General features: G+C 58.9%; 1 protein-coding gene across 1 annotated transcript; it reads right to left on the bottom strand.

The window, feature by feature from the left end:
- Nucleotides 1-1,679: 1,679 nt before the first annotated feature.
- P4HB (prolyl 4-hydroxylase subunit beta) lies at nt 1,680-12,210 on the bottom strand. Its single transcript, XM_081030045.1, has 11 exons — nt 11,686-12,210; nt 10,363-10,569; nt 8,849-8,982; nt 8,568-8,705; nt 4,842-4,946; nt 4,552-4,677; nt 4,161-4,361; nt 3,768-3,888; nt 3,480-3,661; nt 3,292-3,378; nt 1,680-2,549 (listed from the first exon to the last, which is right to left on the bottom strand). Exons 1-11 carry the CDS (start codon nt 12,110-12,112, stop codon nt 2,469-2,471), a joined length of 1,809 nt encoding a protein of 602 aa, XP_080886171.1. The 5' UTR covers nt 12,113-12,210; the 3' UTR covers nt 1,680-2,468.
- Between the last annotated feature and the right edge of the window lie 4,839 nt (nt 12,211-17,049).

Raw genomic sequence — 17,049 nt, forward strand, 5'->3', positions numbered from 1 at the left:
CCACCAGCCCTGACAGGTCTTGGACTCCTCCCTGCAATCTCCCAGCCAACCCAGGCCCAAGAATGCTCTCATCACCTGCATCTGCAAAAGGGGACAGGTATCGGTGACACCCCTTCCCAGGAGCACGTGATGGCAGTGCTCCCACAGCTGTGCCCAGTCCCAGCCGTCTGTGCAGAGAGCCAGGCTCCCACAGCTGGTCCGCAGGGTCACTAGCCTGATGGCACGTCGCTGGGGCAGGGAGGGCAGGCTCGGGCACAGCTCACCCCTTGTCTCTGTGACTCCTGACAGCCCTGGAAGACACACAAACCCTGGAGCAGACTTGCTGGAGCAGCCCCGGCACACGCCCCCCCAGAACCAGGGAAGGATGCCGGCCATGGGCAGCTGTCCACTCCCCACTGAGCTAGAGGAGCAATGCCAGGACGCCCGCGACCGTGGACAAGTCCCAGCCAGGTGAGGCCTGCCCAGAGCTCTGACACCAGGTACTCTCCGCACACCGGCTGCACACCACCTGTCCTGGTCAGACAGGAGCAGCCCTGGGGTTGGTGAGGACCCGGATGGCAGGCTGACCAGACCACAGGGAGAAGGGCAGGGTGGGCACATGGCCTCCTGCTGGGAGCGTGACTCTGGTCGTTAGGGAGATGACACCCCCCACCTTCCCGTCGGCTGTGACCATTGAGAGAACCACATTCCCAGCAAGCACCATGGTCACGTCTTCTGGCCATGCCACTGGCCCCTGGAAGCTCCAACTGTGAGCCTCAGAACTGGGGGCCCAGACACTGGAAACACGTGTGCCTCCCACCTCGGGGAGCAAGTCAGAGGTGGAGGCTCGACGGGACGCATGGAGTGACAAGCAGGGCTCCAGTGCTCCTGGGCCTCCTAAGGTGGACAGTGTGTCCACCTCCAGTGTCCTTCCAGGATGTCACGGGGAGCCCTCCTGCCTGACCGGCCACTGCAGACACATAGCTAGTCCCCTCGCAGTGCTGTCCCAGCCCCACTGCCCCTGCAGGGCTCCCCTCCTGCCCTCAGAGGTAACCATGGGCACTGCAGGCCCAAGAGGTACCCCTAATCCAGGCTCATTAGTACCATCCGCCCCACACCGCAGCCAGGCTAACGAGTTTGCAGAAAAACCTGTCTCCTCCTTTTCTCTGTGCAAACTACAAGCTGAGCTTCCAGAGTCAAATTAATTTTAAAAACTTAGTGACTCGCGATTTTAAGACCAGATCCTTTTTATATGAACGTTTGGTGAACGGCATAGCAACGTGTCGTTTTACCCATCCCTGAAGCCGGAGGGTCTGTTCCCATCAGACCCGCAGTGGTTCCTGGCCTGGGTGGGAAGGGTCCTCCCCATTACACAGGACACCAGCTGAACTTGGGCTGGGGCTGGCTCCATGTACTAGTGTCCTGATACGGAACTCGAGCAAGATCCACGTTGTGACTACCAGATGCCCCGGGAGGGTAATGCCAGCCACAGTCGTCACAGGTGAACCAGGTAAGCCACGTCACTGAGTGGGGCCAGGCAGCACCCCCGACACTCCACCTGGTGACCCCAGCCCCGTGTGCTTCATGCTCACACCCTACTCCGAGGTGTCTGCACACGAGAGGCCCCACCAAGACCAGCTTCTTTCCCAGTTTGGAATGCCAGCCCCACTCCAGAGACTGTGGAGATCATAAAACAGATGTGAAGACAGACAGTAGAATTTCAACTTTATTTGGCCAATGTATTCAGTTCCAATTTCCAATGTGACAGAAATGCCTGAGGAACTGTCACCGATCGATGGGGTTCGAGTGTCCCGGGCGTCTCCGGCCTGGAGGTGGAGGGTCCTGGTTCTGTCCAGTACACCCCTCAGGCCACCCACAGGGCAAAGCAGTGAAGGGCCTGGCTGGGGAGGGGACCAGGCTGGCCCTGCTGCCCTGGGACAGAGATCTGAAGTCTCCATTTCACCAAACAGTGCGAGAGCCATGCTCAGTCACGGCAACACTGGCATGAGGTGAGAATGACCCGTCCAGCCTGGCTTGGTCCCTCTCCACGCAGGGGACACCAGTCTCCAGGGCGGCCTGGCCAAGGTGCACAGACACCCTGGCGTCCAAAAATGTCTGAAAATCCCACAGATGAAACTTTTGAAAAGTGACAGCATAAACCTAACAGGAAGGAGACAGTGCCAGCGTGAGATTCCCAAACATTTTAGCGAGCGCTCTGGACAAAACCGTGTACGAAAAAGTACATCACAATTAAAAAGAAACGGCCCCCAGGGTGGGCTGGCCTGGAGAGGAATCCCTTTCCAGAGACTGAAAAGCGGAAGGAAGAGACGGGTCTAAATCTATGTGTGTTAGAGTGAAGTGTTGCCTCGGAAGTTCCCTGTGTTTCTGGTGGCCGCTCCTCCTCCGAGTGAGGGTCCCGGGCCCCGGAGCTGGGCTGCGGGGGAGCAGCCTTCGGGGGGCGAGGCGGGTGCCCAGGGCTGGCTGCGACATCACAGTTCGTCCTTCACAGCTTTCTGATCGTCGTCATCCTCCAGGTCAGGCTCCTCTGCTTCCTCTAGGTCTTCCAGATCCTGGGGCGTGGGGAGGAAGAGGAGAGGCCGTGAGAGCCCGGGGCCCCTCGCACACCAGGGACGGGCTGGCCACTCTGGGCTCTGTGTGCAGAAGCCTGGGTGCTGGTGCCCCTCCCAGATGGATGGCAGCCACGCTGTCAGGTGGGTGAGCAGCAGGGCAGCCCAGCACGGAGATGCAGCGGGGCCGCCCCCTCCAGCCCTCAGGGTTTGTGGGGCCAGTGGCAGCACACGGACCATAGCCCACAGGCGGCTCAGGCGCTTCACAGTCCCAACCCCACCCAGCTGAGCAACCAGAATGGGCTCCCTCAGCAGACCTGCCCCCACCCACTTCCCAAGGTTTCTGGATGGGCCCTGCCAGCCTGCACTGACCTTCCCTGTTCCCCAATGCAAATGTCCTGCTATCCAGCAGCCCCACCCCGCCACAGCCTCTGGGCCCTGGCGCACGTCTGACATGCCCTCTGCTCCCCTACAGCTGACACCCACAGGGCGCCTCAGCCAAGGGGCGAGGGAAGGATGTTTGGGTCCCAGGGAGAAACCGCGTGGGGCGAGTCTGAGGTTTCATAAGTAAACGCTGGCATATGGAGACAATTCCAAATAGAAGCACGCAGAAATGCTGACGGGGAGAGCAATCCACACGCACGCACAGGGAGGGCTTCCCGGGCGCACACGTGCCGCATCAGCCTGTAGGCTGGGGTACAGGCTGTGGCCCGAGGCCAGCTGGGGTTGGACAACAAACACTTACATCGTCGTCCCCTGCCCCGTCCTGGCCACCGCTCTCCAGAAACTTCTTAAAGCCGTCTAGCGTCCGCTCCCCGTTGTAGTCGATGACCTGCGGGGAGGAGGGGAGATGAGCAGAACCCCGGGCAGTGCCCCCTCCCTGCAGAGGCGGGGCTTCCCCAGTGGGCGCCCCCAACCCCGCCCGAGACTCACCGTCCTGCCTGCGCCTGCCGGGAAGAACCTGAGCGTGGGGAAGCTGTGCACTTTGACCGCTTCTACCTCGTTAGCCGTCGAGTCCATCTTGGCGATAACGATATTTTCATGGTCCTTGTACGTCTCTCCGAGCTTATCCCAAATGGGAGCCAACTGTTTGCAGTGGCCACACCACGGGGCGTCTGGAAGGAGGCAGGCCTGAGGCTCAATGGGCTGGGAAGCCGTTCCCACCCGCCCTGACCCGAATCCCCTCGGGGAGCCCACAAACCCAGATGAGACTTCGCTTACAGAATTCCACAAAGACGTTCTTTTTCTCATCAAAAGCCACCTCTTCAAAGTTCTTCCCGACCAGCACTTTGACAGGATGCTTGTCCCAGTCTTCCGGCAGCTCCTGGCTCATCAGGTGGGGCTGGAAAGCAGGCAGAGGGTCAGGGGCACGGCCGCCAGGGCCCCCCCCCCCCACCGTGCGGAGGTGCACGGCCACCCTCGGCCGACTGCAAGACCCATGGAGCCTGAGGAGGGCCAAGCCCACGAAGCTGGTCGGGGCTGCTCCCTGCTCCCCACGCAGTGGGGCCATTTCACACCGCCCGGGGGCCTGTCCCCAGGAGCCTATGCTCACGGATGCAGCCACACGAAGGCACCAGAGCCACGCAGGCCAGCCCGCCCAGCCACGCCGCACACCTTGATCTTGCCCTCCAGGAAGCGGCGGCAGAACTCCGTGATCTTATCTGCTGTCAGCTCGTCCGACTCGGGTTTGTACTTGGTCATCTCCTCCTCCAGGGTGATGAGACGCACGGCCGGGCACTCCTCCTTCTTCAGGCCAAAGAACTCGAGGATGCGCTGGTTGTCGGCGTGGTCACTGTCGATGAAGATAAACAGGATCTTGGGGGAGAAAAGGCACGTTGAGCGGCACTAGGAAGGCGGCATGTTCAAGGTGACGTGTCTGCTCTGCGTACTCAGCACAGGCACGGCCAGGCCGCGTGGCAGCTGGGAGCGGAGGTGGACCCCGCCAGCCCTCCCCAGGCCCCCAGGCCCCAGGACAGGCGGCGGTGGGGTAGGGGGCGCCGTGCACCTTGCCCTTGAAGCTCCCAGCGGCGCTCTTGAAGCTGCTCAGTTTGCCATCATAGTCGGACACACTCTTGGGCAGGAACAGTAGGATGTGCGTCTTGATCTCCCCTCCGAAAATCTTCGGGGCCGTCTGTTAGAAACAGGTTACTCGCCCTGAGCCATGAGCTAAATGACTGGCGTAGGTGTGCGCTCAATGGCCCCCCGTCCCTGGACGCCCAGACAATGGGGACTCGGACCGGGGCCCCAGGGCACCGCCCGCCCCGGCGCAGGCCCAGAGGGACCCAGCAGCCGGACCTGCTCGGTGAACTCGATGACCAGCGGCAGCTGATTGTGCTTGATGAAGTCCAGCAGCTTCTCTTTGGTCATCTCCCCCTCAAAGTCGTTCCGGCCTTCGTCAAACTGTGGACAGAACAGAGAGGGCCCTAAGCGCCAAGTCCCCAGCTGGCCCGGCAGCCCCACCTTCTGTGCGGGGTCCACAGCACTGGGGCAGACCAGACCACACGTGCCTGTCCAGCAAACAAAGCCACGTGGGGCCTGCAAGGACCAGCGTCCTTCTGAGTACCAGGCAACAGTTACGTCCCCAGGGGACAGCGTGGGCTCCCAGGAGCACAGGCCCCAGACCCTGCCCCATGGGGCTGTGGACCTATGTGCCCTTTAGTCATGAACCCCATATCCCGCTGCCGGGAACCCTCCTCATCTCCAAGTCCCTAAAGCTGCAGGACTCAGGGTGGGTGCTACACCCCCGTGGGTGGTCACAAGGTAAAAGTGACATTCACCATCACATTCGGATGCCATGTGCCTTCTGACGCTTTCTGTCAAGTGTGCAGGGTAATTTTAGGGAGGTGGCACGTGTGACATTGCAGCAGACTGAAAGCAAACAGGAGAGCCATACTGTCTTCTGTTTAGGCAAGCATTAAAGGAAGCAGGAGATACCACTCTTATCACTAACATGTTGCCTGTGAAAAATTAATTTTCATAAGAATTATTTCTGACAACATGTAATGGCTTTACTAGTGTTATTTTAGAATGAATAAGTTTTTAAAGTTTCTCAGCCTACTTTCTAACAAAACAAAAACCGACAGGTAGAACCCACAGCAACAAGCTCTTTGGGCTGCCGACACATGAGGATTCCAGAGGTCCTGGGGCACAAAGGTGGAGGCCAGAGGCCAATGGGGCGGGGCGCCCTGCGGCCAGGTTGCACAGATGCCGCCTGATGAGGTGGGGCCTGAGCCTTTGCCGGCGGGCAGTCCAGGTGAGTGCTGTCATTCCCGAGCTCTCAAGTGAGAACTGGAGAGAAACGACTCACCTTTCTTTCTGGCCCATTCCCCAAATTAACTTCCAGGAGAGCAGGTGGCCACTCCCCGCTCCCACCCCACATCACATTAAGACAGATTGAGGGTCGGGGCGGCTGATAGCTCAGTTGGTTAGAGCGCCATCTCTCAACAACAAGGTTGCCGGTTCAATTCCCGCATGGGATGGTGGGCTGCGCCCCCTGCAACTAAACACTGAAAACGGCGACTGGACCTGGAGCTGAGCTGCGCCCTCCACAACTAGATGGAAGGACAATGACTTGGAGCTGATGGGCCCTGGGAGGAACACACTGTCCCCAATAAAAAAAACAGACTGAGGGTCAGGTACCACAGCACAGGCCCCTAAGCCCCCTCGGCCCCCCAGCCGAGCCTGAAACCTGCCCCATCTTCCCTACAGCGCAAACATGGATAAAAAAGGAGGAACAACCAAGGCCAAGAGCACATTGTTTAGAAAATGAGGAGCCAGCTGGGCGGCTCCATGAGGCACACAGCGGGCCAGGCCCCTCGCCCCATTACAGGCACACACACAGCCACCATCCACACGCCCCCTGCCCGAGCAGCCAGCATTGTCTGCCCAACCTCACGCTGGCCTGCCACTTTGTCGAGCCACAATCTTTTTGGTAATGTTGCCACATTACATTGTGTTCACCACCTACTTTGTTAAAAAGCAGCCAGCCAGCCCTTACTTAGCTGGGGACAACGGCAGGAGGCCCGGTGCCCTGGGCAGAGACCCTCGTCTGGCAGCGGAGGCAGCCCTGCCAGGCCCCAATGGCAACATCACAAAAAGGTTCAACACAGCAGGCGCTGGAGAGGCCACTCCTAACGCCCCAGCTTTCAGAACAGGAAAGAAAATAAGAATAAGTGTCAGAACAAAGACACAGGAAGCTCAGCTCTCAAACCCATGGTCCAACCCCGGTGACCAGTGCCCAAGCCGGGACTGGGCTTCAGTGCCCTCCTGTTGTCCTGCCCAGCAAGCAGCGCTGGCCCCGCCGGGGAGCCTGCGTGCTGGGGCCCCTGGGGAAGCGGCTGGCTTGGCCAGGCTGCCCTGGAAAACCCGGCTCACTTTGAGGAACTGGGCTGAACAGCTTGAAGGAAGGGGATAAGAAAGACTGAAAAAGAAAATGAGAAACTGAGTGTGACAGCTGAGAAAGCAGGGACGACAGGCACGGCAGAAACCTGAGGGGCTCTGGGTCAGAGCCGTCTTCCTCTCGTCTGTGGGGCTCTGTGTCTGACTGCAGCTCTGACTCCCACTGACCCACAGCAGAGGCCGCTGGCTCGGCCAGGCTGCTGCCTGAGTAGATGAGAGCCATCGTGTGGATAGGAAGCGCTACCTGTTCACTGGACCAGACTTGAGGGCTCTGCTATGCCCGTCCTGATTGGACACATGGAGATCAGCTGGCACGAGTCTTTGCAGAACAAGAAACGTGTGCTTCAACCTTTGAGGATCTGCGATCGGCTATGACAACGGGTACTCTCGATGTCGAGGGTGACGGGAAAGGATGGTGTGGACCAAAGCTTCAAAGGACTGGGACACTGTCCATCTAGACCTCAGGACGAGACCCAGGCCTTTCTCTTCAACACCCAGGCAGCTTCATGAACACTCATGGGTTTCCTCATCGGATGTTAATTACAATTTCTCGGACACCTTTGCAATGACAAGTGACTAATTCACTGATCGGTTCCCTTCAGGGAACACTGGACTTCTGCAGAGAGCACACACAATGTTTTGAGTGCTGTCAAGGAAGGGGCTACAGACGTACCCCAGGGACAAGGACACAGAAAGACAGCCACACGGAGCCACCTCGGCACCCTGGTGATTATGTTCTCAGGAGCGCTGCTGGGGCCTCGCCCCTTGTCGACAGCCCCAGCAAAACGCTAGATGCCAGGCAGTTACTCCACGAAGACGCCCACTCCTCAGCTCACCATCACTGCAGCGTACACACACACACACACACACACACACACTCACACACACACGGCGAGGGGCTGACGCCTCGCCAAACACTGTCCTTGCTGAGAAAGCAGGACGGCGTCCTGCCTGCCGGCTCCTCTCCCAGCCCCTCACCTCCCATAGTCTGCACCGTGCTTTCTGGCCCCCCATCCAGGGATAGCCCAAGAACATACATGCGTGGCCGGCCCCATCCCATGGCCTGGTGGCTGAGATGAAAGGCAATCACCCCATCACCGCATCAGTACTGTGCCAACACAACTCCTCGCCAGCAGCCCCTTTACAAAGAGGAGGGACACCGAACGAGGGGCTGCAGGAGCCGTGGGAACGGGGCTTTGCCAGCAGTGTGGGGACACGCGCCCCCATCAAGTAACACTCTGAAGCCTGTTTGGGGTGAAGAAAACTTTTGGAACCACATTGCACAACATAGTCAATGCAGCCAGAATGCTAGACTTGGAAACGGTTACAACAAATTGTTACATGTCTCACCAATTGTTTTTTTCCCCCAAAAAAGCTACCTCTCCAAAGCAGCTCCGCCCTCATAAAACATAGCACCCAGCGCTATCAGAAGCCGAATGAAGGGCTGAAGGCCACCAAATGGCTCCGATAGCCTGACGTTGCAAAACGGGCCCTGATAAGTCAGGCTGGCGGTCCAGCGATCAGGGCAAGGTTCTCCAGGTGTGGCAATAAGGAAAGTGACACCACCCCACAGTGCAACACCTTGACGACCCCGAGCGAGCTGAGCAGCCGAGGGCCACTCACCTTCTTAAAGAGGACAACCCCATCCTTGTCCAGCTGGTACTTGGAGAACACGTCACTGGCAGACGTCATTCCAAAGGGTATGTCATCAGTGGCCTCTGCTGCCAGCAGGAACTGCTTGGCAAAGTCTGACTCCGCGTCCTGGAGAGAAGAGCCACAGGTGGTACACAGCCTACCACCCAGGAGCCCTGTCCGGCTCAGCAGCAGGGCACACCAGTGCCCGGGCCACGGTCACCTGTCCCCCAGTAGCCGGGCAGGACCCGAATGAACCCCGAAGCCTTTACCTTGAAGAAGCCGATGACCGTCACGTCGCTGGACTCCACCAAAGCCTCTGCAGCAGCCACGTCGGCCAGCGTGGTGGCAGCGGGGCCCGTGCGTTTCTTCAGCCAGTTCACAATGTCGTCAGCTTCTCTGCCAGCTGCACCCGAACACAGGCAGGGGCCACTTGAAACCAGGGCACACCCTCCCTGCCCATCCCCATCGAAGCTCTCCACCAAAGCCACCCCAAGACAGCCTCGTGCTACAGAAAGGCCACCTTGTCCACGTACCTGTCTGAATTCCAAGCTACAACAGTCTTTCTGTGTGGGGGAGACTGTGGTCGTGTTAAAGCAGAGGAAGGGCAGTGGTAACCTCTTGGGGATAGGATAAAGACTCCCTTTTCCCATCTAAGCCCTTTGTATTTCCTAAGTTTTCCTTGATGTTTGCATTCATTAAACACACACACTCCCCCTCACACTAGGCTTTGTCTTAATCGGAGATGTGGTAACATGAAAAAAGAAAAGCTGGTCAGTAAGTGGACCTCGGTGCCAATGTTCCCAGTGAAACAGGCCCAACTCTGCCCTGCCTCCCGTGCCCAAGCCGGTCAGCAGCCCTGGCCTTCGCACCACCTAGACTAGTAAGACGCCAGGTCAGCACCTGCGCACCGCCCAAAGCAGACAATGAATGAACAGGAAGACGCCCACTCCTGCTGCAGGCCGAGGACTCGCCCCTCACAGGGTCTCACTGACTGGTCCAATGTGGGAAAGGCTGCCAAACCTCACGTTTAAGATATTCTGCCAAATGACAGCAGAAAACTGAAACACCAGTCACAGGTGGAACTGAGAACAGTCTCACCTACAGAACCTACGGCTTAGTGACAGGATCCTGGTAGCTTTGGACAAGGCGCTTCCTGCTCCCAAAGTGAACACAAGAAAAATGGGAATAACGAAAACAGCAGCCAAGTGAGCAGACCAAGGCTGTGACGTCAGAATTAACATGACAGGCTGCTCAAGCGGATTGTGAGAGACGAGCCACGGAACCGGTTTCAGACAAAAGATTCTCCTTTGGTCACAGGTACTGCCCAGCCTCCAAAGGGGCCCAGCCCCATGAAAGCAGCCTCGGTGTGAGCACATGGCTGCTGAGAGCTGTGGAGCACACAGAGCTGGCCTGGAACTCAAGCTCTGCCATGACAGCTGTGTGACTCGGCTCTCAGCCTCAGCCCTTGCACGTGGAAGCCCTCAGCACTCAGCCTGGTGGCCAGCACAGCTGACAGCGGCCAGCGCACGTGGTGTCGCTGCTCAGTCTGAGGATAAACTTCAGCCTGTTACCCACCCGCAGATGTCCCTCCCCATTTGAGAAGTTCTTCCGGAATGACAACTTTCCTCCCATGACCCTAAGAGGCTTTACTAGACCGAGAATGAAGCCCAAGGAATGGTTCCCCCCCGCACGCCTCTAAAAATGGGCCTCCCCACACATTATCCTCCAGGGGCTACAAGCAAACCCGTCTGCCGGCTGGTGGAGGGCAGAGCTGCAGTCGTACCTGTATACTCTCTGGGGGAAGCCGTGTCTCCATTCTTGAAAAATTTGATGGTGGGGTATCCACGGACGCCATACTGCTGGGCCAGGTCAGACTCCTCTGTGGCGTCCACCTTTGCCAGTCTGATCTCCGAGCCTTCCGCCTTCAGTTTCCCAGCTGCTTTGGCATACTCAGGCGCCAGAGCCTTGCAGTGGCCACACCAAGGGGCATCTGAAAAGGAAGGCGAGATGTTAGAAAGCAGCACTGGCCCCAGCTCCCCTCCCCTTCTGCTTGGGTGCTTGCCTTCCTGAAACACTTATCTATTCTCCAAGATAACCCTCTGAACGCACAGGCTGAGCTGATAGCTTGGTGCTCTTGGGCAATCTCAGCACGGGAGGGCACAAGTGACAAAGCAGCACCACCTCCTACCGAGCTCTGTCACCACTCAGCACAGGAAGACAAGCTCTTTAATGATTAGCAACTTCCTATTACCTGCATGCAGGCCATCAGGGCCTTGTCCCTGGGGCTTCACTTTAGGAAGGCCGAGAACAAGCCAATGCCCTCGCATTCAGATAGACCTAGTCACAGGGGACACACATCCGTCCTGCAACTCATTAAAACTTGTTCTCTACACTGTGGGAACAAGACTATCTCTCACCAAGGTTAGCAGCTGCGTCGGGCCTAAGACTTTTCAGCCCAGACGGTCAGGGCTTAAACACTCATAAACACCAAGCTTGGGATGCTGGTGGGCAACACTATCGCCAGGAGGTGGCTGTCCTGGGTTGGAGGTGGTGCAGGCAGAAGCAGGACGCTCTGGGGCGCACTTAGGGGGCTGGCCCCTGGCCCCTTCCTTCTATTTGTGGCAGCTCATACAATCAACCCGGCCTTTCTGAGGCTAACAGAGGAACCCTGCCATGTGGACATCGGGCAGAAAATCAGCCCTGGGTCTCAGCCCACGGTCACCCTAGGATGCAGCTCCCTCAGGAAGGGCGTCTCCAGAACGCAGGCAGTGCAGGGACACTGACAGCAAGTCTGTGGGCTGTTTCAGCGCAGGATGAGCCTCCCTAGGGGTTAGGAGTCAGCGTATCCGCAGGTGGCCGGCACGCTGACAGCCCTGAGGCCCCCAACCTGCTGCGGGGCTCAGGGGAGGTAGGGTGGAAAGGGGAGCGCGGCCCTCTGTCCCCTGGCCCCCCTCAGTCCCCACTCTGCCCCCCTGCGCCCCCTCCGTCCCGCCCTGTTCTCCCGCGCCCCGAACCCTCCGTCCCCTGGACCCGCCGCCCCCTGCGCCCCTCTGTCCCGGTCCCCGTCCCCACCCCGCGGCGGCGGCGAGGCCCAGGCAGCACTCACAGAACTCCACCAGTAGGTACTTATGAGCCGCCAGCGCCTCCTCGAAGTTGCCCTTGTGGAGCACCAGGACATGGTCCTCCTCGTCGGGGTCGGCGCCCGCGCGAGCCAGCGAGGCCAGGGCCAGACAGAGCAGAACGCGGCGCAGCATGTCGGATGCGGGCGCGGCGCGTCGATCGGCGCCGCCGGACAGCGAGGCCACGAGAGCGCGCGCAGTCCGCCCCGCCCTTATAAACCCGGCCGCCGCGCGCGCGCCCGCCCGCGTCCGCCCCTGATTGGCCGATGGACTCTGGGGCTCGCCTCCGCCGCACTCGGATTGGATGTCCACACTAGCCCCGGCCCCCGACTCAGAATAGCTACGGAGGCCACCTTCGCCCTCTCCCGGGATTGGCCGAGGAGCTCGCGCTCGCACTCTTCCCCAGCCTCTCATTGGCTTCCGGCGAAGAACTTTCTCTCCCTCGACTTGTAACTGGTGGCTTTCTCCCACACTTTCTGCGGGTCAGGAATGGCTGCCACCTTCGGAGGCCCGAGCTCTGCGGCTCCTGATTGGCCAAGAGATGCCCGCACCCCCCGCGCAATCCTTCGTCGAACGTGGCAGTGGGGAGGAGTCCCCAGCCGAGGGGCGGAGCTGCGTCTGCGCCTCCGAAACCCCTCGTGTTGCATTCTGACTGGGCCGCGTACCCGTAGCTGGCACCACCCTCCCGGCTCGCGGGGCGGAATCTGGGATGACGCAACTTCCGGTGCGCGTGAGGTTCGTGCCGCACCTCCCCGGGGTCTGGCTTGGGGAGCGGTGGGCGGCTCGTGGGCTGGGGTGCTCCCAGCGGCAGCCGGTGGGTCGTTAGGGGCCCGGGGAGGATGCGATGGGGCCGGGAAAGCTCGCGGGGAGCGCTGCGGGAGCTGGTCCTGGGAATGGAGAGCCCCGGGCTTCAGCGCGGGAGCCTGCGCGGAGTGGGGCCGAGAAAGGGGAGGTTGGGCGGATCCACCTCAAGGTCCAGAAACGAGGAAACAGACCCAGGGCCCCACGCAGACGTTGCGTAAGGGCTGGAGCCGGCCGCGGCCCGGGAGGACGCCCGGGCACCCGCCCGAGCGAAGGGCCCCAGCGGCGACGCTGGCCCTTCCCCGTGGTTGCCGGATCGCACGAAGCTGTGCGATGCTTCTCAGGCGCTGGGTAGCAGCCACGAAAGAGTCCCCGAGCCCACGCAGCTCCAGGCCCGCGCCGCGCACCCGGTGGTCCCTGGCTGCCCCCGAGGCTGCCGAGCGCTTGAAGTTCGGCTGGCGCTGCTCAAACGGGCCCTGAGGGTAACACCCACCGACTCAAAACCAAGAATACGGGCAAAAGGATGTACGATGTTTTCACATGGTCCAGTATTTTGGGCTAAAAACATGAAATACCTTGGGTTAAGTACAAATACTGAAGTTAATTTCACTTGTTTCTTTTTGAGTTTTTTTAACGTGGCTCCTAGAAGATTTTAAGTAACACGTGGCTCTGGAGGGATCAGCTCCGTGTCACTGCTCAGTGCCTCCACAACCTCTGCCTTCCCCCAGCCGCCCTCCCCACCCGGACTTCAACACTCCTTTCTTCTGCGCCCCCGCCCCCGGTCCTCTTCATTTGTGTTCACTTCCTTATTTGAAATGGCACCACCACAGAATTGAAGACTGGTCAATTTAATAACTTGGCAGGGAACAGGGAAACACTCCCCCATTAAATGTACACGTCGGCAAATGACATCCTGATTCCAGAAATGGTGAGACGCAGAAAAAAGGTGCTTGTGTACTTTGGAGAGTTTGCATCTGTTAGTTTGCTCTTGAAGGCATGTTTTCTCATCTCTGCTACGGGGGACTCCGACTAGAATATGAACACCTGAAGGTCATGACCAGGTTCTCGGTGTGCCTCCCTCACTTCCAGTAGAGCAAGGGTCAATCAGAGGTGGTTTTACCTGCTGGGGCACCTGTCTGCTTCACTGGGGTGACCTTATAGGAGCTGGGACTTGCTGCATAGAAAGGCTGCAAACCTGCCTCAGCAGGTGCCCACTTCCACCCCCACGGGGGGCCCTGGCCTGGGTGCTCGCTCTTAATAACTGGTAATTTTGCAGATACAGTCCCTTCTGCTCTCTGAGGACGGGGTTGCCTCATGTCTACTACCCTAACCCCCACCATTTATAGTTGCCATGACCCTGTTCTATAGACCATCATTAGGGACCTGAGACAAGGGACATTTGAACCACATCTAGACTTCAGAGGAGCGCATGAGCTCAGAGTTCAGATGCCTAAGTATTGGGGCTTGAGCTTTTTTGGCTGATGGGGACAGAGTGAAGGGATTTGTGACACATGCTGCTGATTAGTTTGTGATGGTTTGGAGGCAGTGTAGCCCCAGAGCACAGAGTATCTACAAAGATGAGAACATGGGGACCAACGGGGGAGCAGACCAGTCGGGGACCCAAGCTGCTGGCTGTGCTTAGCCTCACTCTGGTGCGTCTGGGCCTCCATGGCCAGATGTTGAGGGCAGTTGTCATGCCCCGATGCAGACGACAACAAGCCACTGTTCTGCAGCCCAGGTGGCCACAGCCAACAACTCATCATTCTGTGAAAACCAGGGCCTGAGCAGGGCTTGAGCTTGGAGGGGTCATGGCATTTTGACGCCTTGGCTGTACTGATGTGCCTTCTCAAGGCCGCTCTGCCCGTCTTGAATTGACCTCGCGCACTTACCATGCGGAAGCAGCAAAGCTGGGGGGAAGCCTGGCTTGGGGTTGGCCTGAGACCCCGTCTCGGGTTGGTCAGAGGCTGGGTGAGGGAGGTTGTAGGGTGCATCCAGCCCCCCACAACACAGGCCGGGTTCACTGAACACCTCTGCAGCCTCAGCCCTCGGGGAGGCCTGCTGACCCGGCCCTGATTTGGAGTTTCCCTTGGAGGTCAGGGCCGCCCGCCCTTTTGGCTGCGACATCTGGACCCACATAACTGTTTCAGGACGTCATCCAGGAGTCTCTCTTGCTTGGAGAAGGTGCCCATTAAGCATCGGTTGAGCTACTGATTAAATGTTTTGATAAATACTATTCTCAAAAATAGAGTTCTCAGAGGGGGCGGCCGGATAGCTAAGTTGGTTAGAGCGTGATGCTCTTAACAGGGTTGCCGGTTCGATCCCCACATAGGCCATTTGAGCTGCGCCCTCCCCAACTAGATTGAAACAACTACTTGACTTGGAGCTGATGGATCCTGGAAAAACACAAATAGATAAGGTTTAAAAAAAAAAAAAGAGTCCCCAGAATAAAACAGCTCCTTCCCACCTGGGTTGGAGGTGTTGAGGGGTGAACAGCGAGCTCGTGGACACCTGGGAAGTGCTCATGTGGCCGCTGAAGGCCAACTCCTGACTGCAGGTCCCCACTGCCGAGTAGCAGTGGGGATAAGGGATGGAGGGCTGTGCCATGGGCCATGCAGCCAACACGTGGGCGAGCTTGGGCACAGGCGACAGCAGGACTGGGACACAGGCGCTGTGGTGAGTGTGGCCCCAGTGGACAGACGTGGACCCTGACGACGAGTGGGTCAGCGCTATGCATGGAGCAGATTCTTGTAAATCAGTGACTGGTGATTAGGTGGTCACGTGAAAGGTTCTGCCCCTGCAGTGGAAGAAGGGTCCATCTGTGGGTGGATGAGGAGACAAGCTGGGAGATGACTGGGGGTCATGGACAGGGAGGGGAGTGGAGGGGACTGCAAGCTCTGGCTCACTGGGGTGGGGAAGCCAGGCTCAGGAGCACCCGGCTCTACAGAGGGGTTTGGGGTGGGACCAGAAGGATCAGGTTAGACTTGGGACCCGAGAGGCACGTCATGGAGCTCCTGCAGGTGCCACCTCATGCTACCCTTCACCGGGGAGGAGCCAGATCAAAGTCCGGGCTGTTGGCAGTGTGCCTATACAACTTGGCACTCAGGGTCCGAGTTCACATGTGAAACTACAGCTGGGGAAATCCACGAGCGAAAGCAGCAGGAGCGTGAGAACGCCCTTGCCCAGCAAACTGAACTGCTGACAGAACAGGCTGCCCCTTCATGATGTTCACAGGACCTTTAGGAAGTGAATGGGAGTGCTGGAGTGGCTGCAACAGGCCGGCTGCTGGAGAGCCTGGCTTCACCAGCAGGGATGTGGTTCAGAGGTGGCTGCCCTAAGTTCAGTGGGAAAGGCCGGGGCCTTGGATCCTGGGCTGCGCGATCTCACTGCCTTCCCTGCCTGAGCTGTCGTTCTCAGTGTGGGACAACTGGTCCTGGGAGTGTCCGGATAGGGTCTTTGCCCCAGTGCAGTGGGGAGCTGAGAGCCCAGGCTGCTTCCCAGGCTCTTGGATCTGTGTCTGGGCCATCATCCTGTCATCCAGCACAGGGCCCAGCCTCCAGGATGCCCCAGGGACCTGGTAAGGAGGGTTGAGGGGGTGACCAGCCCTGTAGGAGCTGTCTTGACAAGGACAAGTGATCACTGCCCTGGGGGGCAAGAGGGCATCTCCTGGTCCACCCCAGAGGGCAGGGCACACCCTGCGGATAAGCGCTGGGCACAATAGCAGGCCTCCACTGATAGTCAGGGGGTGGGGTGGGGGCTCCTGGACAGCAGTGTCCTGCCCCCAATGCCTACATGACACATAACCACTTTAAGGGGCTCAGACCACAGAGGACACGTTTCAAAACCCGTATCAGTCCAGAAAAAGGGGTTTCTGGAACTGACCTAGAGCTTGGGTTATCCACGTGCTCTTCCCCATCCCAGGGCTACAGGGCTGGGAAGGGGGCGCATTTACTGGGTGCCTGGAGGGTGGTGCAGAGAGCAAGCAGTGCTCTCCCTGGCAGCCTGAGGTCTTGCAGAGACCCTGCTGGTCAGAGGGACTGGCAGTCAAGTGCGCCTGGCCCCTGGCTGCCCTTGAGGGCTCCTCTGAACTCTGGCACTTCCCCTCTGCCCCACCTTGCTGGTTCCACCTTTGGACCACTGGCCCTGCTGGATGCTGGAGCTTGGCCTGCCTTTCACACCGCCCTCTCCATTGGCCTAGCCTTCCCCTCCACGCCGGTACCCCACCTCAGGCTCACCCACATACCCAGTGGACCCACAGCCTGGGGACGTTGTCCCCGGGATGTCTCTGACTGTCATTTCTTTGGTTTCCCATGTAATGCCTCAGGCACAGCTCAAGGTTCTTTCTTTAGAGTCCGGGCATTTCCTCAAGGCTGGACAGTGGCCATGTGGGGACAGACCAGGCAGACGCCAGGGGGCGCACTGCAGACAGCAGGACACCAACTGGAGGTCCTTTGGGACGTCTGAGTTCTGCACAGGCCAACACTGGCCACACAGGCTGGGCCAGGATTTTATATCTGTTCAACAGTTGCAGGACGCTGGGGATCACACCTGGC

The sequence above is a fragment of the Rhinolophus hipposideros genome (assembly GCF_964194185.1).
Source record: "Rhinolophus hipposideros genome assembly, chromosome: 20".
Classification (NCBI taxonomy): domain Eukaryota; kingdom Metazoa; phylum Chordata; class Mammalia; order Chiroptera; family Rhinolophidae; genus Rhinolophus; species Rhinolophus hipposideros.

Bases quoted from the DNA above. Each gene is read 5' to 3' on its own strand.
- P4HB (XM_081030045.1), bottom strand. From the start codon at position 12,112: ATGAGAGGCTGGGGAAGAGTGCGAGCGCGAGCTCCTCGGCCAATCCCG. The intron at 8,706-8,848 runs GTAAAGGCTTCG...TCTTCTCTCCAG, and splicing joins CGGTCATCGGCTTCTTCAAG to GACGCGGAGTCAGACTTTGC. The intron at 4,362-4,551 runs GTGCACGGCGCC...TTCTCCCCCAAG, and splicing joins CTGGGAGCTTCAAGGGCAAG to ATCCTGTTTATCTTCATCGA.